The sequence below is a fragment of the Kryptolebias marmoratus genome, linkage group LG3 (assembly GCF_001649575.2).
Source record: "Kryptolebias marmoratus isolate JLee-2015 linkage group LG3, ASM164957v2, whole genome shotgun sequence".
Lineage (NCBI taxonomy): Eukaryota > Metazoa > Chordata > Actinopteri > Cyprinodontiformes > Rivulidae > Kryptolebias > Kryptolebias marmoratus.
This window is the reverse complement of record NC_051432.1, coordinates 24,616,533-24,639,009: the sequence shown is the minus strand read 5'-3', so window position 1 is coordinate 24,639,009 and position 22,477 is coordinate 24,616,533. Positions and strand designations below refer to the sequence as shown.

The following is a 22,477-nucleotide window of genomic DNA, read 5'->3' as shown; positions in this document are numbered from 1 at the left end:
AGGTTTGAAGCAGGAAATGAGATGAAACTAAACGCTCTCTGACATGTGTTTAGCTCTCGTTCTGGTCGTGGAGACTTTCGGTTCTGCACATACAAACTGTTGGTAGTAGCTGAGAGTCATTCACAAGCCTCTGAGCATGACAGATTACATTATTGCATGAGACAACTGTTTCAGTGTTTGACCAAAACGCCTACAGCTCCGAGATTATTTTAGTTTAAAACTCATGACAGGCTGTGGGCGATATGCATTCCTTCACAGAATACTGTTGCTTTTATTAAAATTTGCTTTGATCTGACAGCTTCAACTTACAGTTTTTGATTATTCAAGACGAAATGACCTAAAGTTGCAAAAATCCTCCTTTTTAGTTTTTGTTTTGCATTACAGATAGAAGCATATTATATCATCTGCAGCCGAGTTTTATTTTTGTCTTTGCAAAATGATATTATTCCCAGGAGGTTATCAAACTTTCAGTGGATCATCGTTGTAGGAAACAAACCAGTCCCAATAATGAACTGAGATGCTTTGAATTTAGCTGCACATTAAAGGGTCATATTGGGTGAAAAAGTTCCCGAGGCTGATTTAACACATGTGAGCAGCTTGATGTTTCTGTAGTTTACAGTTCAACCTCAGACTGAGTGGAGAATACACTTGTGGTCTTTATTTTAATTTCCTTAAATCATTTCAGCATGCTGTGAGCATCTTTAACGTGTTAACTCCAGGGTCATCAAAGCTAACAGGATAAATGGATCTCAATGCATCTGAGACATAATTATCATGTTTTTAAGAAACTGCGCTCCTTACATGTTAATCCCGCTCAATTTAAGATGGTAAAATAAAGAAAACCATTCTAGCCTACAAATGATTCAGGTTGTAGGAGAAGTCAGATGAAGAGGAGAAAAATTTGGATGCAGAATTTTCCAAAATGTAAACACCTCACGTGACAAAACTCAGGCTGTGTGTGGTTCTCATAAACTGTAAATATGTTACACACAGAGCTGAAGTGAATTCTTTCTTTGTTTGTTTTTTGTTTTTCTTGAGCTTTCTGGATCTGTGACCATCTGAAGACAAGGAAGAGAAGCTTCAGTGAAACCTGAACTGTTTATGTATGGATTGAATATAATGTTCTGTGAAGTAATTTTCAGAACAACCATACGCAACATTGATATCTGAGATATGATTATAATAAACCCAATGGGGGAGAAATACTGACTATTTCATGAGATTAGGACAGAAATCTCCTCTGGGTCAGGGGTGAATCTCTGCCTCAAGTGGAGGAGTTCAAGTATCTGAGAGTCTTGTTGACAAATGATAACAGGAGGGATGGATGGACAGATTGAAGCCTCGTCAAAAAAGAAGGTGTTGCTCCAGAGTGTCGTCGTGAAGAAGGAGCTCAGCCGAAAGGCAAAGCTCTTGATTTACGATCTATGGTCAAAACAAGATACCAGATACAAGAATGAGCATCCTCTGTAGGGTATCTGGGCTCAGCCTTAGAGAGAAGGTTTCCTCCAATCCAGTGATTGGAGTGAATCTGCTGCTCAGGTGCTTCAGATATCTGGTAAAATGCTTCCCTCCCTTAGAGTAAACTCTGGGACAGACCCAGAATTCGATGGAGGGATTATTTATCCTCTCACGCCTGGGAACACCTCAGGATCCTCCAGGATGAGCTGAAGAGTGTCACTGGGATCAAGAAGGTCTGGGCTTCCCTCGTGGACCTGCTGCCTCTGCAAACCGACCCACCGAAAGGCAGAAAATTAGCAGAAATGATTTGGAGCCGTTTCCCTGAGTCAGATTGAGTCATTTAAAAACAACAGATGCTAACCCAAAAGGCTCGACACATTAAAGGTCTGAAATTATGCAAATACTGTAAAAGATACAATAAAAAACACAAATAGACAAAGCACAATAATAAAACACAACTGAATGCAGAACAGAATAAAAATAAAAGGTGTCTGGTTTGATGCTAATTGAGTCTTTAAATTGGTCTTCAAAGTGTCGACTGTTGGTCACATTGTATTTTTTATTGGAGCAAAAACTTAATTCAGATTAAACCTATCAATTAATTTTATTCCGCTGAGAGTTCTTAAATCCAAACTTTGCAAAGTAGCAACTTTGTGGTTCTCAGTTATCTGAAGAGGCTCTTGCTCTCAGCTTCGAAGGGAGCCAAACCGTTTTCATGCACAGGAGGAGGGCTCCTGATTCTTCATCGCACATTCTTTAAATTATAATTCACTTCACAACAAACTGTTTCAAACAGCCTCACGGTGGAAATCCACAGCAGCCGGTGCAGGACGGAGGTCCGCGCAACATAATCTGGATCAACTCCAGTGCCTCAACCTATGAGCTGATCTCTTGAGCCACTATTGTCACAGGATTACATGAGGTGTATAAAAAAAGGCCGACCTGTCTGAGACGCCGGAGCTGACAGAGGGTCACAGTTACTGCTGATAGCTGGACACCAACGAAGAAGACTCAGCCCTTTGTAGTTATGAACAATAAAATCTGTTAATCTGAATACAGGAGTTGATTTGTTCATCCTACAGTCTTTTGATCGACTGTTAAAACCAGATTCCCATTTTTAAGACTTCTTATGCTGACAAAGAAAATCAAAAGTCAAGGTTTTACAATAAAAACTGAATATTTAACCTCAGGTTTGTGTAGACAGTTTGATTCAGAATGATTCATTTCATAATGTGTTCATTTACGTCATAAAAAAACATCTTTTACATCAATGAAATGATGATAAAATAAAAATAAAGTGCAATAACACTTGTATGTGAATACGAATATTCTGCTAATTCTTTTTACCTTGTAAAGAAGACTACAACTCTAAAGTTATGTTTTAAAAAGCAGAAGTAGAGTCGATCCATCCATCCATCCATCCATCCATCCATCCATCCATCCATCCATCCATCCATCCATCCATCCATCTATGCATCCATCCATGCATCCATCCATCCATCCATCCATCCATCCTCTCGCAGGCAGAGAAGAACATAAAAACAGGCTCCAAGTCAAATTCAGAATCGAGTTTAAAATCTTAACTTCTAACATACAAAGCTCTGAATGACCAGGCTCCATCTTAAAGATCTTATTGTATTTTCCTAACAGAGCACTTCGCCCTCAGTCTGCAGGTTTACTTGTGGTTCCTGTAGTTTCTAAAAGCAGAACGGGATGCAGAGCTTTCATGTTGATCCAACTTCCAGTTTCTGTCCATGAGGCTGACACCCTGTCTGCTTTTAAGACTTCCCTGATTGATAAATCCTGTAGTTAGGGTTGGTTTGGGTTTCCTGAGCTCTCCCTTAGTTCTGCAGGAGGACAAACTGACCATATTTCCTCTCTTTGCTGCTGTCTTTAATCTCTTAATGCTTCATGTTTTTACATGTAATCATTGCTGCCATTAAACAGTTTTTCTTCCCATAGAAACCACACCCGGACTAATCCTTCTGTGTATCTTTCCTGCCCTCTCAAACCTCAGCTGGTTGCGGCAGATGGTCGATCATCCTGAGCCTGGTTCTGGTCCTGCTGGAGGTTTCTTCTTCTTGTTAAGTCATTCCTCTCCACTGTCACCAACTCGCTGCTCTGGATGGGGGATTGTGACAAAAAGAAGAGTCGACACATTCTGCTGCCTTCCTTGGATAAACAACTTTAAATTTCATAATGTACTGTATGTGGATTTATTCATTATAATTACACTGAATTGATGTCAGTGGATTTGAATCTGGATCTGTTTTGGACTCAATTAAAGCTGTTTTTTCTTTTCTATAGTGCCCTGAGATGACGTTTGTTGTAAAATTGGTGCCATATGAATCAACTGAATTGACCTCAAACCTCCTTTTTAGGAAGTTAAGGCGCCACAACGTCTTCATTCAAAGCCACATGAGCTGTTTTTTTTTTCTTTCAAAGAGTTTTATTTCCAAAAAGCAGTCAGTGAAAAGTAAAACAAGACAGTTCAATAAAAGAAATCCTGGAAAGTAAAGAAAAAAAAGAGATAAAAGCTGATAAAAACAGAAGGCCTGATGATATATACAACAGCAGACATCGTTTCTGAGTCGGAGCGCTGATGAATGACTCGACAGTCTCACAGAGGATCAAAAGAAATAAAAGAAAATTTCCTTTCGATGGACAGAGAAGGTTCTAAAAGTCAGCTAAGGCACATGGAGCCTCTCTGAATAGAAACGAAACAAAACGGGGAACAACATCAGTCAGAGAAATTTGTGCAACAGTTGCTCAACGATACATTCCAGCAGGAACAACAACAATCTGATTTTCTCTGAGACACGAAGAGGAAACGGTCGCGGTCACAGCTGTCTGAAATACTGAAGCAGGTCGGGTTTTCTGATCAACAAACAGCGGGAATTCACTTCTTTTTTTTTTTTTGTCCAGTTTCTGACACTTTAAAAACTCTGAATAATTCAGTGTCGTTTTACCACATTTGTATTTACATTTCTAAACAATATTTCAATAGAAAATACCTATGTACATCTTCGTTTGTTATTAATTTTGTTACAAAATATGACTTTCACATTTAGTTACATTTACTTTATTCATCTTTTTCCAAAACTGCCATCGAGCTTACATCATAATAAGTAATTGTTCAGAGCAACAATGCTGTCTTTTACAGTTTAACACCAGAAACAGTGAAGATCTGAAAGGAAGAGAGAGAGATAGCAGTAATAACACTCACATCTGACAGAGAGGCAAGGTGAACCTGACATTAATGAACAGTAATGTCTCTTCATTAGCTTGTGCAAAACCACTCATTTAGCTCGTGTGATGACTAAACAATGTTGACAGTCACAGATTGGAAACCTAATTGGCCTCAGATGAAACTTATTTCAAGGTAAAACAAACATGTGCGCAAACTTCTTGTTTCAGGATTTGCTGCCGGCCCCAAAATATAATTAAGTCGTGTCAGATGTCCGGGGATTGTCTTGATGTCGAGAAAAGAGACTATTTCAGTAAATTATTCGTTCTGCACTCGAGATACAATATAATATTCACTTAAATTGTACATTATTGTCACAGCATGAATATCACAACCACTGACCATTCTGAAACTGACAGAAAACACCAAAAAAAAGAGCCCAGTTTCTCCTTCGCTCCAGACTTTGTCCAGTGTGTTTGCTTGTGAAGATGTGTTTGTGTTCATCTTCTCTGTTTGGTGAGGTCGTGAGGTTAGCCGACCTCTTCACCTCTTCACCTCATCGTTCATTTTTTTTGTTTTTTGTTTTGTGTGTGTTTCACTTGGCAAACAGCCGCGTGAGAAACCAGGACGAGAAGATCTATTCAGACGGGACAACAAGGACTAACACACAACAGGTGCGGGCCAGAAAAAGGTACAGAATCCGTTTGGGGTGTTGGGGTTTTGGCCTTTGTAAATAAAGGCGGCTTTCTTTTACAAAAAAATATTTATCATGCTGCCAAGGCAGCGTTGCAGTTATTTAGTCACTGACTAAAAATAGCAGTATTAATATAAACTTAGAAATAAATAACAATTCTCCTCCAGCATTTCCACAATTTTTGAGACGTTTCGTATAATTATGTAGGCAGGTTAATTATATATATATATATATATATATACTGTATGTATAAAAAACAAAAAAACAAGACAAATCTGTTCTATCCTTGTCTGCTGCTTGTTTCAACATCTGAGTGTTATTAAAAAAAAATCTACTCTATGTAAATGTTAAATCTGAAAACACTACAGTCCAAATAACTACAAAGGTTTTCTTTATGAATCAACACTAAAATGTCTACATGTCATTTCTTTCTCTTTTCTCTTATTTATCCAATTATCTGAAAACTTTTCCTTATCAACTAATCTGACAACTGCAGCGGGTCACTCAAGCTGCTCAACAACCGAATCAGGCACTAGTCTGCAGAAATTTATGACTTATTTCTTTAAATCTTAAACAGCAGTAAATTGGTTTCCTAATAACTATAATTGGCTTTTGGTGCGTCTGTCTTTGAGTTGTTTTAAATGAGATTTCTTCTCTGTTTAGGTGGTACGTAATAAACAGATGGTTACATTTTCTCGTTGACATAAACCTTACGGAGGCACATTTAATTCAGGACCCGACTATTAACACGACTGAGGCCTTTTTGCAGCAGTAGCTGGTCTACAAGTAGTGCTGACTATCCAAACGGCGACGGTGTCCCGCGCATGGCGACCCCCAACACCTGATCGCAATAAAACTCGGCCATAAACAGAAATAAATAAATAAATAAATGGAGAAACTTAAACGGTAAAGCCAGCAAAATTCCTTATAAGAATGAACTCTGAGGGAGGATAAAAAAAGGCATTCTTCGTTTCTTTCTGTTAGGTCTGCCTTACTAACGTCTCCTCCCTAAAAGTCACAGGGGACAGAGGGGACCCCTCCCCTACTTGCAAGAAAGCTCTAAAATAAATAAAACAAACAGTGCCATGACCTCCTGTCCAGCTGGAGGCCTCGGTGCTACCTGATGCGACCGTCAGCGCGAGGCGCTCCGAGCTGGGATTTGGGATCTGGGCTCATGGAGCTCCAGGGACTCCTGGCGCAGGCCTGCAGGACCGGACAGGCTGTGGGTCCGACAGCGCAGACATCGGCCGCCTCCCACAGCTCAGCCACCAGGCCGTCCACCCAGCGCTCCAGCTCCGGGCCGGTCAGGGCGGCGTTCCTCTTGGCTTGCTCCACATAAGCCAGGCTGACGGGGATGTTGAGAACCGGGTTCAGACCGTGAAAACTCTGCTCCATGTAGCTGTTCTTCAGCGGCCCGTTGTGGAGCTTCAACGTGTCCTCTGGAGACACAGACAGGGGACAGACAGTGGTCAAACAGACTGATCGGACTGCAGAGAGATCAGATAAATAATTGTGTAAATGCTGATTCTGATTTTGTTGCAGTTTAATTACTTCTGCATACTTTCTGCTTTTTTAGCCGTTCTGTATGAAAATGTTCAGCTCATTCAGGAGATGGGTGCTATGACTTCTGGTTTGTTTGTAACTTTTATACTTTCCCATAGAAATGCGCTGCTTCCACATACTGACTCTTTTAGCTACCATTCTGCTACCTTTAGTTTTTAGCTAACATTGTGACAGTTTTGGCTTTTAGCTGGTGTTCAACCCAATTTTAACTTCAGCCAATTTCAGCAGTCATTTAGAGCTCAGAATGTCTCTCGTTTCTTTTTTTTTTTTTAATTGCCTTTAAATTGAAACTACCTGCTGATTTGCTTGGATAGATTTTTTGCCTCTGACGCCTCTGGCAGCCTGTCAGGTCAGTGAAATTTAATAAAAGAAATCAATACCTCCTGCTTCTTTGCATACCAAAGACTCTCAGCTACTACCACACCAGGCTTTCGCTCAATATCTGCAGAAAAATGATTGAGTTATAGCCTTTTTTGTGTCCAGTTATTATTCTCTGAGAGTTTCCGCTGGAGAAATTCCAGGTGTGTCTTCATTCCTTTTTCCCCTGACAGTGAAGCCTTAGAAGGAAGATGGGATCAGAGACACAGCCTCCTTAAAGCACCCCCCACCCCCCCACCCCCCCTGAGCTGCAGTGAAGCTTTAAATTCCTCACTGGTCTTCTAACCGGGATGCCAGCCATCCTTTTAAAGCACCACTGTGGAGCGAAATCACTCCCTCCCACCCAGATGTTTGCAGACATCAGCGTTTCCTCACACGCTGGTGACAGAACGATGCAGCCAGACATGAGGTTCTCCACCAGTCGGAACAACGTTTGGCGGGCTTTGTGGTACCACTGTGGGATATAAAGTCATGCATGTGTTTGCTGTTGCCACATCATAAAGTTTTAGCAGCACTGAGAGTAGGAGGGACACCTGGAGCCAAACACAGCCGTGAATTACAGGCAGAGAGATGAAAAGACCAAAGACATTACAACACTCGTGCTGCAAGCCAAGCTCACACAGAACCGTCGTTTTCGATCATCTCAACTGAAACACAAATAACAACAGAAACGGCATTTTCAGTCCAAATTCAGGGCCAACGCTGAGGGATGGATGGCTTTGCTGAATCTGCTGAAGCTAAACTGTTAAAGCAAAAAGAAGCAGAACTCTAGACTAGCTAAAAGCTAAAAGGAACAAAATGCTAGCTAAAAGCAAAAAATAAAAATACCCTAGCTAATAGCTGCAAAAAGTTTGTTAAAAGCCAAAAGTAGCAAAAGGATAGCTTGAATCTAAAAAATACAAAAACCTAGCTAAACGTAAAAGCAGCAAAGGCCTAGTTAAAAGGTAAAAGTTGCAAAAGAAGACACAAACACAACAAGCAGATCAATGTTTTGAAGGAATTCAAGAGATCTCAAAATATTTCAGTGGAGAGAATATTTCTTTATAAAGGTAAATATTTTGAAAAGAGCAAAAGTTGTGAAAAACAAAAGTCATAGCACCCATCTTCTGAATGGGTAAAATAGCACAAAGTATGCAGAAGTGAATTGCAAAAAACAAATAAAAAAATCAGGAAAGCCATCACCCAAAAACCAGAGGATTGAATTAATGCATCTCGTGTGCCGTTTCTGATGGTGGGTCGTGGAAAAAAAATGAATCCAGACTCAAACTGAGAATCTTCTTAGGAGTAAAAGTTTATTACACTTGTCGATGGGGGAGAGCAAACATTCGTCAACAGATTCTGAGTGCTCCGACCAACAGAATGTTTGTCTGTTTATCGCATGCTGGGACTCCGCCTTTGCCTCCGAGCAGCTGGCTGCAGGGAAAGTTCACGGTTCCTCCAGACCCGACACCTGAGACAGAATCGGGTTTCAACCCGCCTTCTGGTGTCTAAGACCGGCTCCCCAAGTCAATACAGATTACTTAAAAACTGATAAACACATCTTCAACGGTTACGTGAGTTCATCAAACATCATTAAATATTATATTAAGGATACGCCAATGGGATGTGCTCACAGTTAGCTAAACTCTTCAAAAAATCTTTGGGTATTTTTCTAATCTTGTTTGTTATTTTGTGATAATTACTTCTTTTTGGAACACTGTAAAGTTTTATTGCCTATAACTGCAGCAGAACATTTAATTATGTAAAACAAATACTTAATATTAATAAATCATTTTCATCAGTAAAGCCAGAACAAACCTAACCAAGCGCCTGTGATTTATATGTAACTTATGTTGATGCACAACAGCTCCGCTGAGGCTCATATTAGGAACGAAGGCTTTAACTTTATTTGTTGTTTCTCTTCACCATTAAACCAGCTCAGGGAGATTATTAAAGTGAGACAGACACGATCACGCTGAAGCCGGCGTCTCGTGCGACTTTCAGAGCAAACCGTCTGTTTACGGATTAGAGCTCTGTCGTCCTGTCCCTTATCCGTGCTGACTGATTGATTTAACTGTGTCATTGTTTTTAGAGGGCTAAGTGCACTGTTGTTTAACACTCTGTTTAGTATGTATGAGCAGCTCGCTGGGTTATTAGGGGTGACTTGATGACAAATAACCAGGGTCTGCTGAGGCCCAGAGGCTTGAGCAGAAAGGGCATCGCTGCGAATGCACGGCTGCGCTGTGCCTGTGTGGCTCTGCAGACATTTGGAAATCAGCAATCATTACTTCATGGTCAATAAAGCGCCAGTCTGTGACACGGTTAGTATCAGTGGGAAATTAAACAATAAACATCGGAGCCAATTTCTGATAGTTAGATTCCTCATAGTGATGTGAAAAAAGTTGAGTTTATAAACTCATTAGAGGAAATTAATCAGAACCCTGACTTGAAAAAATGTCACCACAGTGACCGGAGTGTTTTTTTTTAAGTTCAGCAAGACTGTTTGTGCAAATAACCCAATCAATAATAATTCTGTGTTACCCAGAAGCTGAAACAAACAACTAGCGCTGGTTAAAAAAAAGGCTTGGTTAGAACTACAGATGCTGTCTGAAGCTGTTCCTCACCTTGTCTGATGGGCTGGTGCTTGTTATAAGCCAGGGGCACGATGAGGAAGCGGATCTCGGCCACAGGGCTCCAGTTGTGCAGGATGCGGACGCTCCACACACCAGGGCGCAGAGGCTGGTTGAGTGGTGGGCGGTAGTGTGTGAACTCTGCGCTCCCGTCAATCAGGATGTCGTAGGTCGCAGCGATGACGTTGGTAGGGTCGATCCAAACGACGGTGACCGTGACGTTCGGCCCTTTATTCCACTTCTGCATGCCCACCGTCTCATCCATGGGACCCATCAGGCCGCCGATGTTTCTGAACATGCGTTCTTTAGCATCCCACTCCGTGCCGATCTGACACAGAAAGTAAAGAGGAAGAGAGAAAAAAAAAGAAGTTTTTATTGATCCATGTCTTGAGCCAGTGGGACAATAAAAAATGCATCCGAACTAAATACAATCATTTTTATTTTTCTTGGTCCATGAATGCATCTTAGCTACCAAGCAGCACATCTTGAGTGTGGAAGTTTTCACAGAGCAAATACAATTTAGAGTAAACTACTTGTAATATTTGTAGTAAAGTGTGTTGAAGTAAAGTTTTATGTACAAACACGAGAGACCTCAGTAATCTGCTGCTGATTTGGAAAAAAATGTAGGTTTTTACTGTAAACACTCTAATATAAACACACAATCAATAGTTTCAATTAAACCAAAAATAAAAAAAAATGATTTTTTTTAAATGGTGGTAAATATAAATTATAGAAAAATAAAAAAAACAAGTTTTAGAAGACGTGACCACATCACTCCAGTTTTAGCAGGTTTACACTGACTGCCTGCCTGTTTTCAAGATTCTTGACACCAAACTATTTAAACGAACTGTTTGACTTTTAAAACTCTAAAATATCACAGAGTTCATCCAGCCAGATGCTCTTGGTGCAGCAGAGGGTCCCTCAACAACCGGCCCCTTGATGATCTCACTGCAGAGTCAATACCAGTGGTGTCCAGTCCTGGTCCTGGAGGGCCTCTATCCTGCAGGTTTGAGATGTGTCTCTGCTCCTCAGCAGGTCTTCAGGTGTGTCACGGCAGAGAAACACCTAAAACCTGCAGGATAGAGGCCCTCCAGGACCAGGACTGGACACTACAGTCGTTTCAATCTCGTCTTTGCATCGGCTTTTAATTTGGGTTGTCTGAGTCCCCTCAGATTTTTTATATTCTAGGCTTTCCTTGTTCATTTTGTTTTTTTTTTTAGCTTATTTTATTGTATTTGTTTGAATTTCCCCTGTATGTAAATAATAAACTAAACTGACATTGACTCACTTCCTAAGCACAGTATTAGGTTGACACATATCTGTATCCTGTCTTATCATGAAGAGTAAACCCTAACATATATATTTTAATAAACAGTACCACACTCCAATCCATCCCTCACCACGGGCATTTTCAGTTAGAATAAACTGGACACAAATTGACAAGCTAGGTTTTTTTTTCTACTTTCACATTTGAGCATATTTATCTGCTGTAGCTGCAATACCTCAGATTAGAAGCCAGAAAAAAAAGACATAGCAATCGTATCCCCAAGGTGTGAGGCTCAGATGTTGCCTGTTTGCTCTCTGAACACATTTTATAGTCATCGAATGAGAGTGGCAGGAGGCAATGAACACCAGTATCCACTGTGAGAAATGTTTGTCCCTAACAGTCTCCACACTGGACAAAATTACAACCTAACATCAGTGAGAGAAAAAAAATGCCAGAGAAGTGGAAGACACTGAGTACATTCAGACACAGAGATAACAGCTTTCTGACAGGATGAAAAAATGGGAGTCTAGGGAGAAGAGCTTCATAAAAATAGGCTTTCAACGCTTCCATCAAAGACTGAGAAAGCTGCATTCTCTGTGACAATTTTAAGATAAATAAAGTGAGTATAAAAATTGAACAGACAGTATCAGTGAGTAAAACATATCTTAGTTGAATTAGAGACATAAAGTGCCTCGGGCTGTAGAACATGAAACTAGCTGACAGCTTGCATAGCAATGGAAGACTGCCTGAGGAACAATGAGCCACTTCAAGCTTATTATGCCCACGTTTTTATATAGTTACACATGTTTGGAGGTTATTGGTGTCTTTTAAGCTTGAGGTTTGACAACTGCTCTTCGAAGATTTGTAAATTAAAACTAAATGATGAAATAGAAGGAAGAACAAATCCCGGCGTCAGTGAGGTAGAAAAAGTCTGCTTTCTGGTCAAGACGAACCGAAGGGAAGTGATCGTTTCGTGTGTTTAATTACAAAAATGTGCAGTATGGAAAATGAGACATGGAGCCACGAGGCTGATGAGTGAGGCAGAGTGATAGAGAAGGCAGAAACACACACACACACACACACACTGACAGTAAAAGGTGTCTGGGATGTTGGCAGAAATGTGAGAGGAACGGCGGCTTTGGGAAGCGCTTGTCCTGACAATGGTAGCTGATTAACACAGCCTCATCCTGATGGAGGATCAATGGCTGACTGGAACCGACTCCGTATTACATCCTCTGAGAACTGAGATTGCGATGCGCAGTAAAAATAGACATTACTCTGCATTAATGAGACCAACAGCGAAAGACGGAAATTCTTGGCCTCTCGTTAAAGACACCTCGCTTTCATCTAAAGTGAGACCTCCGTGGTTCCAGATGCTCGAAGCTTTATTTTTTTTCCAGCAATTTAACAACCAATCAACTGTTTTTGTCTGCCATTTCTAGCTCTTCACATGAGGCAACGTGGGCACAATCTAAATACGAATCCTGAAAGAAAACGTAACACGGTTTAATGGAGGAATCTCACTGTATTCCACGGAGATCCAGCAGACGGATGTTTAAAGTTAGAGTTACAAGAAAAAGACTTGGTGTTCCCATGCCGTGGGTAAGAGGGGAAACTCTGGAGACTTGCCTCTAAATCTTACCTGCAGTTTATTCAGCAACAAACATCTATTAAATGCAACACACAGATGAATTTGCACAGAAGGTTCTGCTACAGTTCCATTTCTCAAGCAGTTTCAGACCAGACGAGTGGGCAGCTTGGCCTCTTAACTTCACAACATTTTCTCCTAACAGACACTTTACTGTGAACACACAGTTTATTAAAATGCATAACAAAACTTGATAACCGAAGCTCAGTTCATTCCCTGACTGTTATAAAGGCAAAGAGCAGCATAACTTCCAGAAAATATAAAAAAACAGTGTAAAAATACTGGTTGCATGCAAATTAGTCATATATGCTGTATAATATTGTGCATTATTTGAAAATACCTAGACGTTATTAGTCCCAAACACCGTTTACTGGGTGAGTTAAATTATAATTGTTGAAAGTTTGGTGGAAAATTAGCACAGAACTCCTTCCAGAGTAAAATCAGGTCAAACAGAGATTAACTTCTGGCCCTTCAGCCTCAGCCTATAGCTGACAATGACCTCCACACTAAACTGCCTCCTGCTGCATGTACCCACTAAGCTTTGCCTTTAAGACCAATACCCAATTAAGTCCTACAATCTTATAGCTCTGTATTGAGGAACAGGCCTTTTTGGAGAACCTAATGCTGATCTAGCAACTTTATTGTGACTTTTGTCAATTACTTAATTTCTCTACAGGCCTGGCACTCCGTTTACTCACATTGTTCACTCTCTTGGACTCAATAATTCAGTAATATCTCATTCCTAACCAGAAATTAACATTGAAATGTATAAAACATTTTTTTACCCTTGTTCTGACGTACATTTTATTTCACATTTATGTTTTTTTTCACTCTATCATTGAATTGTTTCATCTGCTCCTCAAGCCTGAGGCTTGCTTCATAGAAAACATAAAACTTTTCCATTTCTTCTTCCTGACCTGGCCACCCGCTGCAAACCTTTTCTCCACGTCACCAGCTTTCCGGCGCCAACAGTCTGACACTTCCATTAAATAAGGCAGGTCAGTTTGATCCGGCAGGGACACGGACAGTCATACTCTACGTCTGGTCCCTGTTTAAAATCTCGGGGCACAAAACGCCTCAAGAGGCTCATTAGTGGCACTTCTTTGGAAGGGGAAATCAAATGCAGGTGTATAAACTTAGAGTTGCAAGAGAGAGATAATAACAGCAACCACCAGACAATTCTCCAGGGGGTTTTCTATTTTCCTCCTGGGTAAAATGGATGAACACTAACAGAGATACACAGCGAAGTGATGGACGCAGAAAGACAGATGACGACAAGACAGTGCAACACTGGCAATTTTCAGATACTGTGTGTGAGCCTATAAAACAAACTTATAGTTGGCAGCAAACTCATGTAGGGCTTGGTTTTGGCCACGATTGTTCAGATACATTTTGGTGTTCTAAGCCAGCTGCCGGAGGGGAGACATCAGAGAAATCAGACCGCACAGAAGATTTAAATTTGAAGGAAGCAATAAATGTTGCAATCATGGAGTTTCACATTTGGATGGAGTTAATAGAATGGCTGTTGAAGACTGTCTTCAACAGCCATTTTCCCTCATGTTGCCTCTAATGGTCAACTGCTTATTTATTTCTTGCAAAACTTACTGCTTGACATTGAGCAAGGCTTGCTAATTCCTGGGTTTAGATGAAGCTAATATATATATTTTATGTGTACAGTTCTAACAGTGGCATTGTGAGGGCCAGCTTGTTTCATTCACTGTCACTTTAATGTATTATCTACTGTGTATTTGCAGTATTCAGTTGATAGCCTACATAGTAGCATGTTTCCTTTTTGCAGAGTAGTTAGCAGCTAGATTAGAATGAAGACAGAAAGCATCTGGTTTTGTCAAAATTAAAAAAATGTCTAAGCTGATAAAGCAACTCATTATAGTTATTTTTCTTCTTCCAAAGATCAACAAAACCATTAAAAAGAGTCTGCTAGTTTCTGTTTTTGCAACAGCAGCTTCAGTTACTGCTTCCTGTGAATTCAGTGTTGCTTTATAAACGTCAACAAATGATCTACTTCGTGTTTGTAGTTTTCACCTGATAGCCCACAACCTGCAAGAATATGAGATAAACCAGGGGTATAAATAAAAAATAAAATAAAGATGAGCTGACATACACAGGAAAGTTAACTCAAATAAAAGAAAAAGCAGACAAAATATCTGTGTGCTGGTAGAACATCGCTGTAGGATGTTTATATAATATAAATGCTCTAATGTCGCAGACTGGTTGGAAAATTTATTAAACACTCTTAAAAGACATTTGCTGCGTAATAGAAATTTTAAGAGCCACAAACAAGATTTGTTTATTGTGAAATTACCAGCCAGAAAAATCCCAACAATCTGGGAACCTCATAAAACTGGTGTTTGAAGTTCATATCTGCACATTATGTCAAATGGACCTTTTTGTCTAATTTTTTACGATTTGAAATTTGAAAAAATATGGACAAAATTACAAGCTTTCTATAAAATTCCCAAACACATTGTACTGTTATGCCAGTTCGAAACTAATGATGAAAACAAAAGCTTTCAAGCACAAAAAAAATGACTCCACTTTTATTGTTTTTTTTTTTCTGATGCGGCGTTTTGTGAACCGTTTCATTAGAATTTCGTGTAAGTCAAATGAAAGGACATCAGAAAGCATCGCTGTGAGGAATGTCTATAAATTCTGCACGATGTTGCAGAACAAGGATGAAACCATGAGTACAAATCAGCGTTGTTCTGCTGTTACTGATTTACACAGCGGAGTGTAATATACTGTGCTGTTCAATGTCAAAACGACAAATTTTAACTGTGCTCCTCTTCTAAATCATGCTGTAAAAAGGCCGATAAAGGCAGTAATGAAGTAGGGAAAAGAAAGACATATCTGTCTGTTTTTATATCTAAAGAAGAACCAGAAAGAAGACAGGGGACACATTGTTAGACCAACCGTATGGTTTATCTAGCAAACTCCAGTGTGTCGCTTCCGTAATATGGTTCATATCTGCTATGTCGACAAAAAGCACAGACCCGCTGCAGCAACGCTGTGCTGTCTTATTTAAGCTCTTTCTGCTGGTTTTGATTGACACATGGACAAACTGATTGACAGCCACTGTACTGTGCCAGACAGCGAATGCTTTCCTGGGCTTAGCATCCAGATAAAAGCCACAGCTCACATCACTTTTCTGTCACTCATGGTTTCATAGACTAAACACACAAACTAGGATTGTTTTGAGAGGCAGCCGAGTGACAGCTGCGTGTCTGGATCCCTTTTTTGTTCTCGCTCGGATCGCTCCGAAAGGTGAAACGGGGTCAAGGTGAGAGCAGGTGTACGAGCGCCGTCAGCGGGCTCAAACAAAGCAAACAGATTCGCCGACAAATTTGTTGACATTTCTGCTTCACACAAAACTGCGCAGATTGAGGCACAGAAAAGGTCAATTTACATCCGCTCAGTTAATTTCTTTTTAAAAGACACTCTGGCTGTCACATTATAGCTGACTGGCTGTATCCTAAACAGGCGTTGCGGTAAACACAAACAAAGATTAACATAACAAGACAATCAAGGGACGCATCCCAGTGTGAAGGTGAGAAAACATTATATTAGGAGACAACAAATAAGCAGCACATGAAGCACTCAACCCCATAAACTTTGACGAATTCAATCAATTTACACTTTACAAGGCCATTACAGGCAGCAGTTTAATTGTGGATGTGCTGCTGTAAGTCTCAGCAAGGACATCATAGAAATGAATATAAGGTCACCGTCGCAATGAGCTGTATATCTCATCTCTAATTACTCAGTGTTTTAATGCAGCTCATTTCCTGAAACATGCATGGATCTTTTGGGGTTTTTTATATCAAATATGCCCTCTAAAATCAAAGCTGAAATAAATAAATAAATAAATAAAAGCCAATAATGCTGACTCACCTCTGCAAACTGCAACCTGCTGAATGTGCTGCTGGGGGGTGCGGTGAGCCTGAAGTTCTTCTTGGGTGCCACCCATGTCTCCATGATCTCCAGCTTGCTCGTTGCCAGGTTGGTGGTGTGGTGCTGCACCAGGTAGCCTTGGAACTGGTCGAAGTGGAAGTAGAGATGCACCGACACCGGGTGGCCCATGGGGAAGTACCTGCAAACGAGCGGCAGTGAAAAAGTAAGGACCCATTTGAGAACCTGATACCAACGGAACCTACCCACTGAGGGCGCAAACTGCAAGAAGAGAAGAGTATCAAGATTCATGTAGATAAAGTCTGCAGGGACTGCCTTGGTCATGCTAATGTGGCCGGATGCTAATGTGTGCTTGCAGTAAAGGTTAGTGGGAGTCAGTGTGCTCTGTAATTGTGTGACATGGTGGACATTAATTCAGTGACCTTTAACAGAAATCCAATCGGTCAAAGACATGTCGACAATACAGATAATTGTCAGGAAGAGGTGCTTGTGGGTTGTTATGCCCACACTTGGGTTCCTGCACTTTTTATCTTTAAATATCTCTTGCATGACTACTGCAGCAGATCAAAGATAAGAGGCTGCTGAACACTTGACGTTTAAGGGCCTCCTCTATGTAAAATGTTGCTTCGCATAGTTCTGTTAGTCATATGCTCCACTGAATTCATAAATATCTCATAAGTTAGCTGAACAAAGTTGATCTGTGCATTCAGTTATATGAGGCTGAATGAAATGCCACCCCTTTGATTAGTTTGTTGTTCTTGCCCGCTGCCAAAAGGCAAAAAGTGGACAATAATGATTTTGATTGTGTTTTTGTGTTCGTGCATGTATCTGTCTGTTACAGAATATCTGACAACCATCGAATGAATTTTAATGAAACTCACAGAAAGTAATCAATGGATGTACATCTACAACTAATTAACCTTTGAAATCAATCAAATTTACGACGCAAATCAGTCAATTTTACGAAGAATGAGCTAAAATTTGGTGTGGTAGTAGCTGACAGTCATTCACAAGACACACTTTAAGCACTAATGGATTATGCAAGATCTGGCAATATCACATGAGATCGTGCATGAGGTTATTTTCAAGGTGTGACCAATACGTTTACAACTCCATCATTTTTCAACATAACACAATCTTAGTCTAAAACTCTGGCATGAAAAGAAGGCAGGAGATGTGTGTTCCTTCAAGGAATCCTCGGCCGTTTATTGTTTGTCTGTCGCTTCATGCGGCAGAGGGTCAGCCTTTGGGGCAACCAGCCAGAGTGACTTTTGGAGGAAGAGAAAAGTACCCCGGGTGAGCGCCGCTGGGGAACGCTCAGCAGCTGCTGCCTGCACACGCCCTGACTCTTTCTCACCCTGATTTCTCACCCCAGTGCTTCCTAAACTTCCATTTTCCTTTACTTTTAGACACACCTTAACAGAAAACACACTGTGTCACCGGCATTGCTCCCCTGTGCCTAAAGCTTCATCAGTATTCAGCTAAAGGACCAGGAGTCAACCAGTTCTGGCAAACGCTACCCTGACAAGCAGAACAGCAAATATTTACACCCACAGGATTGCATTGCACGCTCCCCCCTCTGCCGCTTCCTTTTCTGTGTCTTTGTCTTTCTCCTCTCCTATATTTTCCCTTTAGCCTCTTCCTTTCCGTTCATCTCCTCTTCTTCTTTCATCTTGCCTTCCCTCAGCTTTCAATCCTCTTTGACACATCTTTCCAAAAAAAAGACGTGACTGCCTGTATGTGAAGGGGCCGAGGCGTAACCTGCACAGAGGCTCCATTCAAGCTTTTAACCCACAGTTTCTTCAAGGAAGTCACAGCAAGCTGCTAAAAGCACCAAATCACTCTCTGTGTTCTTTTCCTCTTTTGCAACAGCCTCACACTGAGGTTGGCCCATCCATCTGTTGGAAGCACATCTGAGCGCTTACATGCATGCAAAATATGTGGCCGTACACCAACACACACGCCAAATGTGAGAAAACAGGACGTGCACGGCCAGTACTTAAATAAGATAAATTTCCAAGTGAGCGCTTTGCTGTGACACGCTCTGAAGGAAAACCTGATCGATTTAATTACTTGGCTCAATCGGTAAAAATCTGAATCAATAAAACATAAATAAGACAGCTCCAGGCAGGTCTTGCATCATTCCACCACACTAACTGCATTTTCACTCATTACACTAATAAACCAGAGTGTGGCTAAATCACAAGGCAAAAGATTTCTTCTTATTTTTGTTAAGCTCAATCAGAGCACACTGTTTGTGCTGATTCCCAATTTTGCTTCAGAAAATAGTATCCGATACTAATTTAATAACATCTCAAGGGTTATTGTTAATGTTCCTACTTTTGTGGAATCATGAAAAAGGCATTATTATTTTAAAATCCCATGCTGAGATCAGTTTACAGTTGAATAAATCACAGAAAAGGCAGAACTGATAGGATTCTGTGTGCAACGTTTCGAAATCGAATAAAATTCTGGAAAATGTAGACCACCATATTAGATGACAGCGTTGGATAAGCATAAGTATAATCATTTACATGGATATTTGATCAGTTCATAATTTCTCATATGCTATAATCACCTACTGACAGACAAAATAAAACAATGACTTTTAAAACTGCTTTTTTCACTGCAAGATAAGTTTATAGCCTTTTTTAAAAATTACTAATAGCTTTATAATTGTAAATTATGATAATATTTTTGCAAGATGGACAAATAGTATTTAATATATATAATAAACAAATAATAACAATGCAAAAGTTGATGTGTCTGTGGAGAGGTTGTTTAGTTTTTCCCGTGCAGAGGTCTAACCAATCCTCGTTGGTCCAGACTGTGTAGAAAAAACTGAAAAACCCCTCGTGGATGCAGGGCTCAACACAGGAGAACCAGATCTTTGGACTCAGCTCTTCAACTTTACATCTGAAGAATAAATGGACACTCTTTTGAGGACAGCGGTGTTTGTATTTTGGACAGAGTTGATGGTTTGATACGGGGAAGGGAAGCCATTTAGGTCAAATGAGAAAACACAACTTCAAACAGGACGAACGCCTCAGCTTTCCAGAACTTACGAAGCTGCTTTGGGTCTGATGCCCAATCAGTTTCACACCAGTTCACAACATTAAGCTTGTGACCGAATATTTTCTCATGAAGACCAGGCTGACAAAGACCACTAATGACCTTCAGGAGGGCAGGGAGAGGGATTAATCTGCAGGTGAATGAATGAAGCATCCCATCCAGGGTAAATCTTTGTGACTATACTTTACTTCTGCATGCCTTACAGTAAACCCGTTTACTGTTTAATCACTTATGTTCAAAATAAAAACAATCTCATTGGGACAACTTTAAATCCGTCATATTCCACAGAAAATATTGGGGTCTAAAATTAAGCTCAGCCAAGTATTATTTATTATTTAGCGAGTAACAGAGGACATTTTAAGCTGCTTGATTGGATGGACTTTGGCATGAAGGCCCATTTATAGCCTTCTTTTTCTTTCTGGTAAAAAGGGCACATTCCACTTTTTAAAACTGCTTTTTAATGTAAGTTGATTTAGGATAGACACAACCTTGAGCAAACGTTAGGTTAGAGTCCAACATCATGTTTTTCTAACCCATTCTTTACTGTTAAGATGCAGTAAAAACTGAGAGTCGGTGAACAACTTTCAAACTCTACTTTCACGCGTGTTTGATCCAACATGTTGGATGTCAGCCAGATAACAAAACCTCTTTTAAAAACAAAACTATAAACTATTAAACAAAAGAAATCTGTTAATTAGGACTGTGGGTGTATAGAGTATGTAAACAGGATGTGATAAACACATTAGGAGCTTAAGTTGCCTTTATAAACAGATGAATAGCTAAGACTACACAGATAAATACTTAATAATTTATGTCTCCTGGCCTTTTAGAAGTTTAAAAGTGTTCCACGTCGTCTGCTGCCGAGCCCCACTTTCTCTCCTCACACAAGCACACATTTTTATTGTTCCTGCTCTGTTTTAACTGATGCAGCACTTGACGAGAAGCAGCTGGAGTAAACAGACGATTTATAAGGTATGACGCATGGAAACCGTATAATCATGCTTCTTTTTATCGCTCGCCTTTACCTGCAGGATTTTATAGAACACTTACAATGCAGCAGGAGGGGCGGGGAGGGGGTCCGGCGCTGCGTGTTCTGCTTACGAGGAGGAAATCATTTCGGCTCACACAAAGTGCACTCCAGCTGTGGTGATTGCTTCTGTGTTGCTGCCTAGATTTGCTCAACACGAGCGAGCGGCGTGCTGTCAGTGACACTGACTGTCAGTTCACTTAATGATTTCTGAAACTTTCCCCAGAAGAGCAATATAGATTGGCAGTTTGGATGACTACCAACAAAAACTACACCAGATATAATCAGTTTGTTTCCATATACTGTTAAAACAAATATCCTTCATGCTGCTTTCCGGACCGACTCACTGCTCCGAACTCCTGTTGGAAAAAGTTGGTTTAATTTTTATCACATCAAAGCAAAAGTTCAGATTTAGTCCATTATGAAGAAATATTTTAAATAGCTTTTTGATAGGCTTCAGTTTGAAGTTCATAACTAATGGCTTGGTTTTTAAAAGAACTTTTAATCTCCAAAACTTTATAGTGATTCATGCTATAAATGTTCACATTACCATAGGTTTTAGGGATGTAGGTTTTAGGTGAAAACATCTTTGAATTTGTCAGAAATAAATCAGTTTTTCTTCAGATAGTGCCAATGTTAGGAAACAAATTGGTGTGACACCATTAGGTACTGGTGTAAAAAACAAAAAAACAAAACAAAAAGATGGTTGAGACAGTCAGACAGTATTTGCACATTTTAAAAAGACTTTAAAAGTGAAAATCACTGCCTATTTCTAGTCAGTTTCACATAATATGGTTATTTACATAACATTACATTAACATAAAATTTACATAACATTCTATGATTATTTTACAAGCACAAATAGCAACTAGCTGTAGCACTTACAGTGCAGCCTGGGGCACTTTTGGTATAAACATCAGAACAAAATAGGTGTATAAAAGGAAACTAAAGGCAGTTTAAAAGTTTATAAATTAGTGTTTGTATGAAGTGCTGTGACACTTTGGTCGTGACTTCACTCAAACTGTAACTGTAGTCACAAGCTTGTTAATTCAGCCAGAATTAAACTCTCATTTCTCCAAATTAATGTTCAAGAATCTACACGCAACTGGTAAGATATTACTTATCCATCACCTTTCCACAAAACCCCACTTTGTAAAAATCCTAATTATCCCTTTAAATACACAAAAGGGGAAAAAACTAAAATAGTTTAACAGCACATCCTTCTGAAAAATAAAAAGCTGATAAAGTCAAAAGTTGTATTTTTGAAGCTAAAATGAACCGTTTGCCCATTTAATATGAAGGCAAAGAAAATTTTTTACTTTCCAATTTAAGCACATACAGTGTGTTAACAGCTCTCTGAAATTCATTCATTTCCACTAATAATAGCCTAGCCTACAGGCCAGCTTTCACTCTTATGACCCATAAAGGCTCATTATCTCAGGGATAAATTGACGGTGTCATATTGTGTTACAAAATGAAAAGCATTACAGTTGCTTATTGAAGCTATCCGTTGTTATCTTGTTTCCGTGACATGCGATCTTCTGAGACAGTGCATGAGGAGAAAAACAAAAGGCCTTTTTCTGTGCCATATGTTGTGTTTTTTTTTATGCAAATACAGGCGTGGCTGCCTGCATTTGAGAGGGAAAA

The 22,477-nt window shown here is 40.0% G+C and overlaps 1 protein-coding gene across 1 annotated transcript in view; it reads right to left on the bottom strand.

Annotated features, from left to right (window-relative positions):
• Positions 1 to 4,341: 4,341 nt before the first annotated feature.
• The window catches only part of xylt1 (xylosyltransferase I), an 89,637-nt gene continuing 71,501 nt past the window's right edge, over positions 4,342 to 22,477 (bottom strand). The window contains exons 9-11 of the mRNA XM_017416903.3: positions 16,714 to 16,912; positions 9,884 to 10,217; positions 4,342 to 6,778 (exon numbers count right to left, since the gene is read on the bottom strand). Coding sequence (XP_017272392.1) covers positions 6,456 to 6,778; positions 9,884 to 10,217; positions 16,714 to 16,912 — 856 coding nt within the window. The 3' untranslated portion in view covers positions 4,342 to 6,455. The remainder of the gene's footprint in view (positions 6,779 to 9,883; positions 10,218 to 16,713; positions 16,913 to 22,477) is intronic.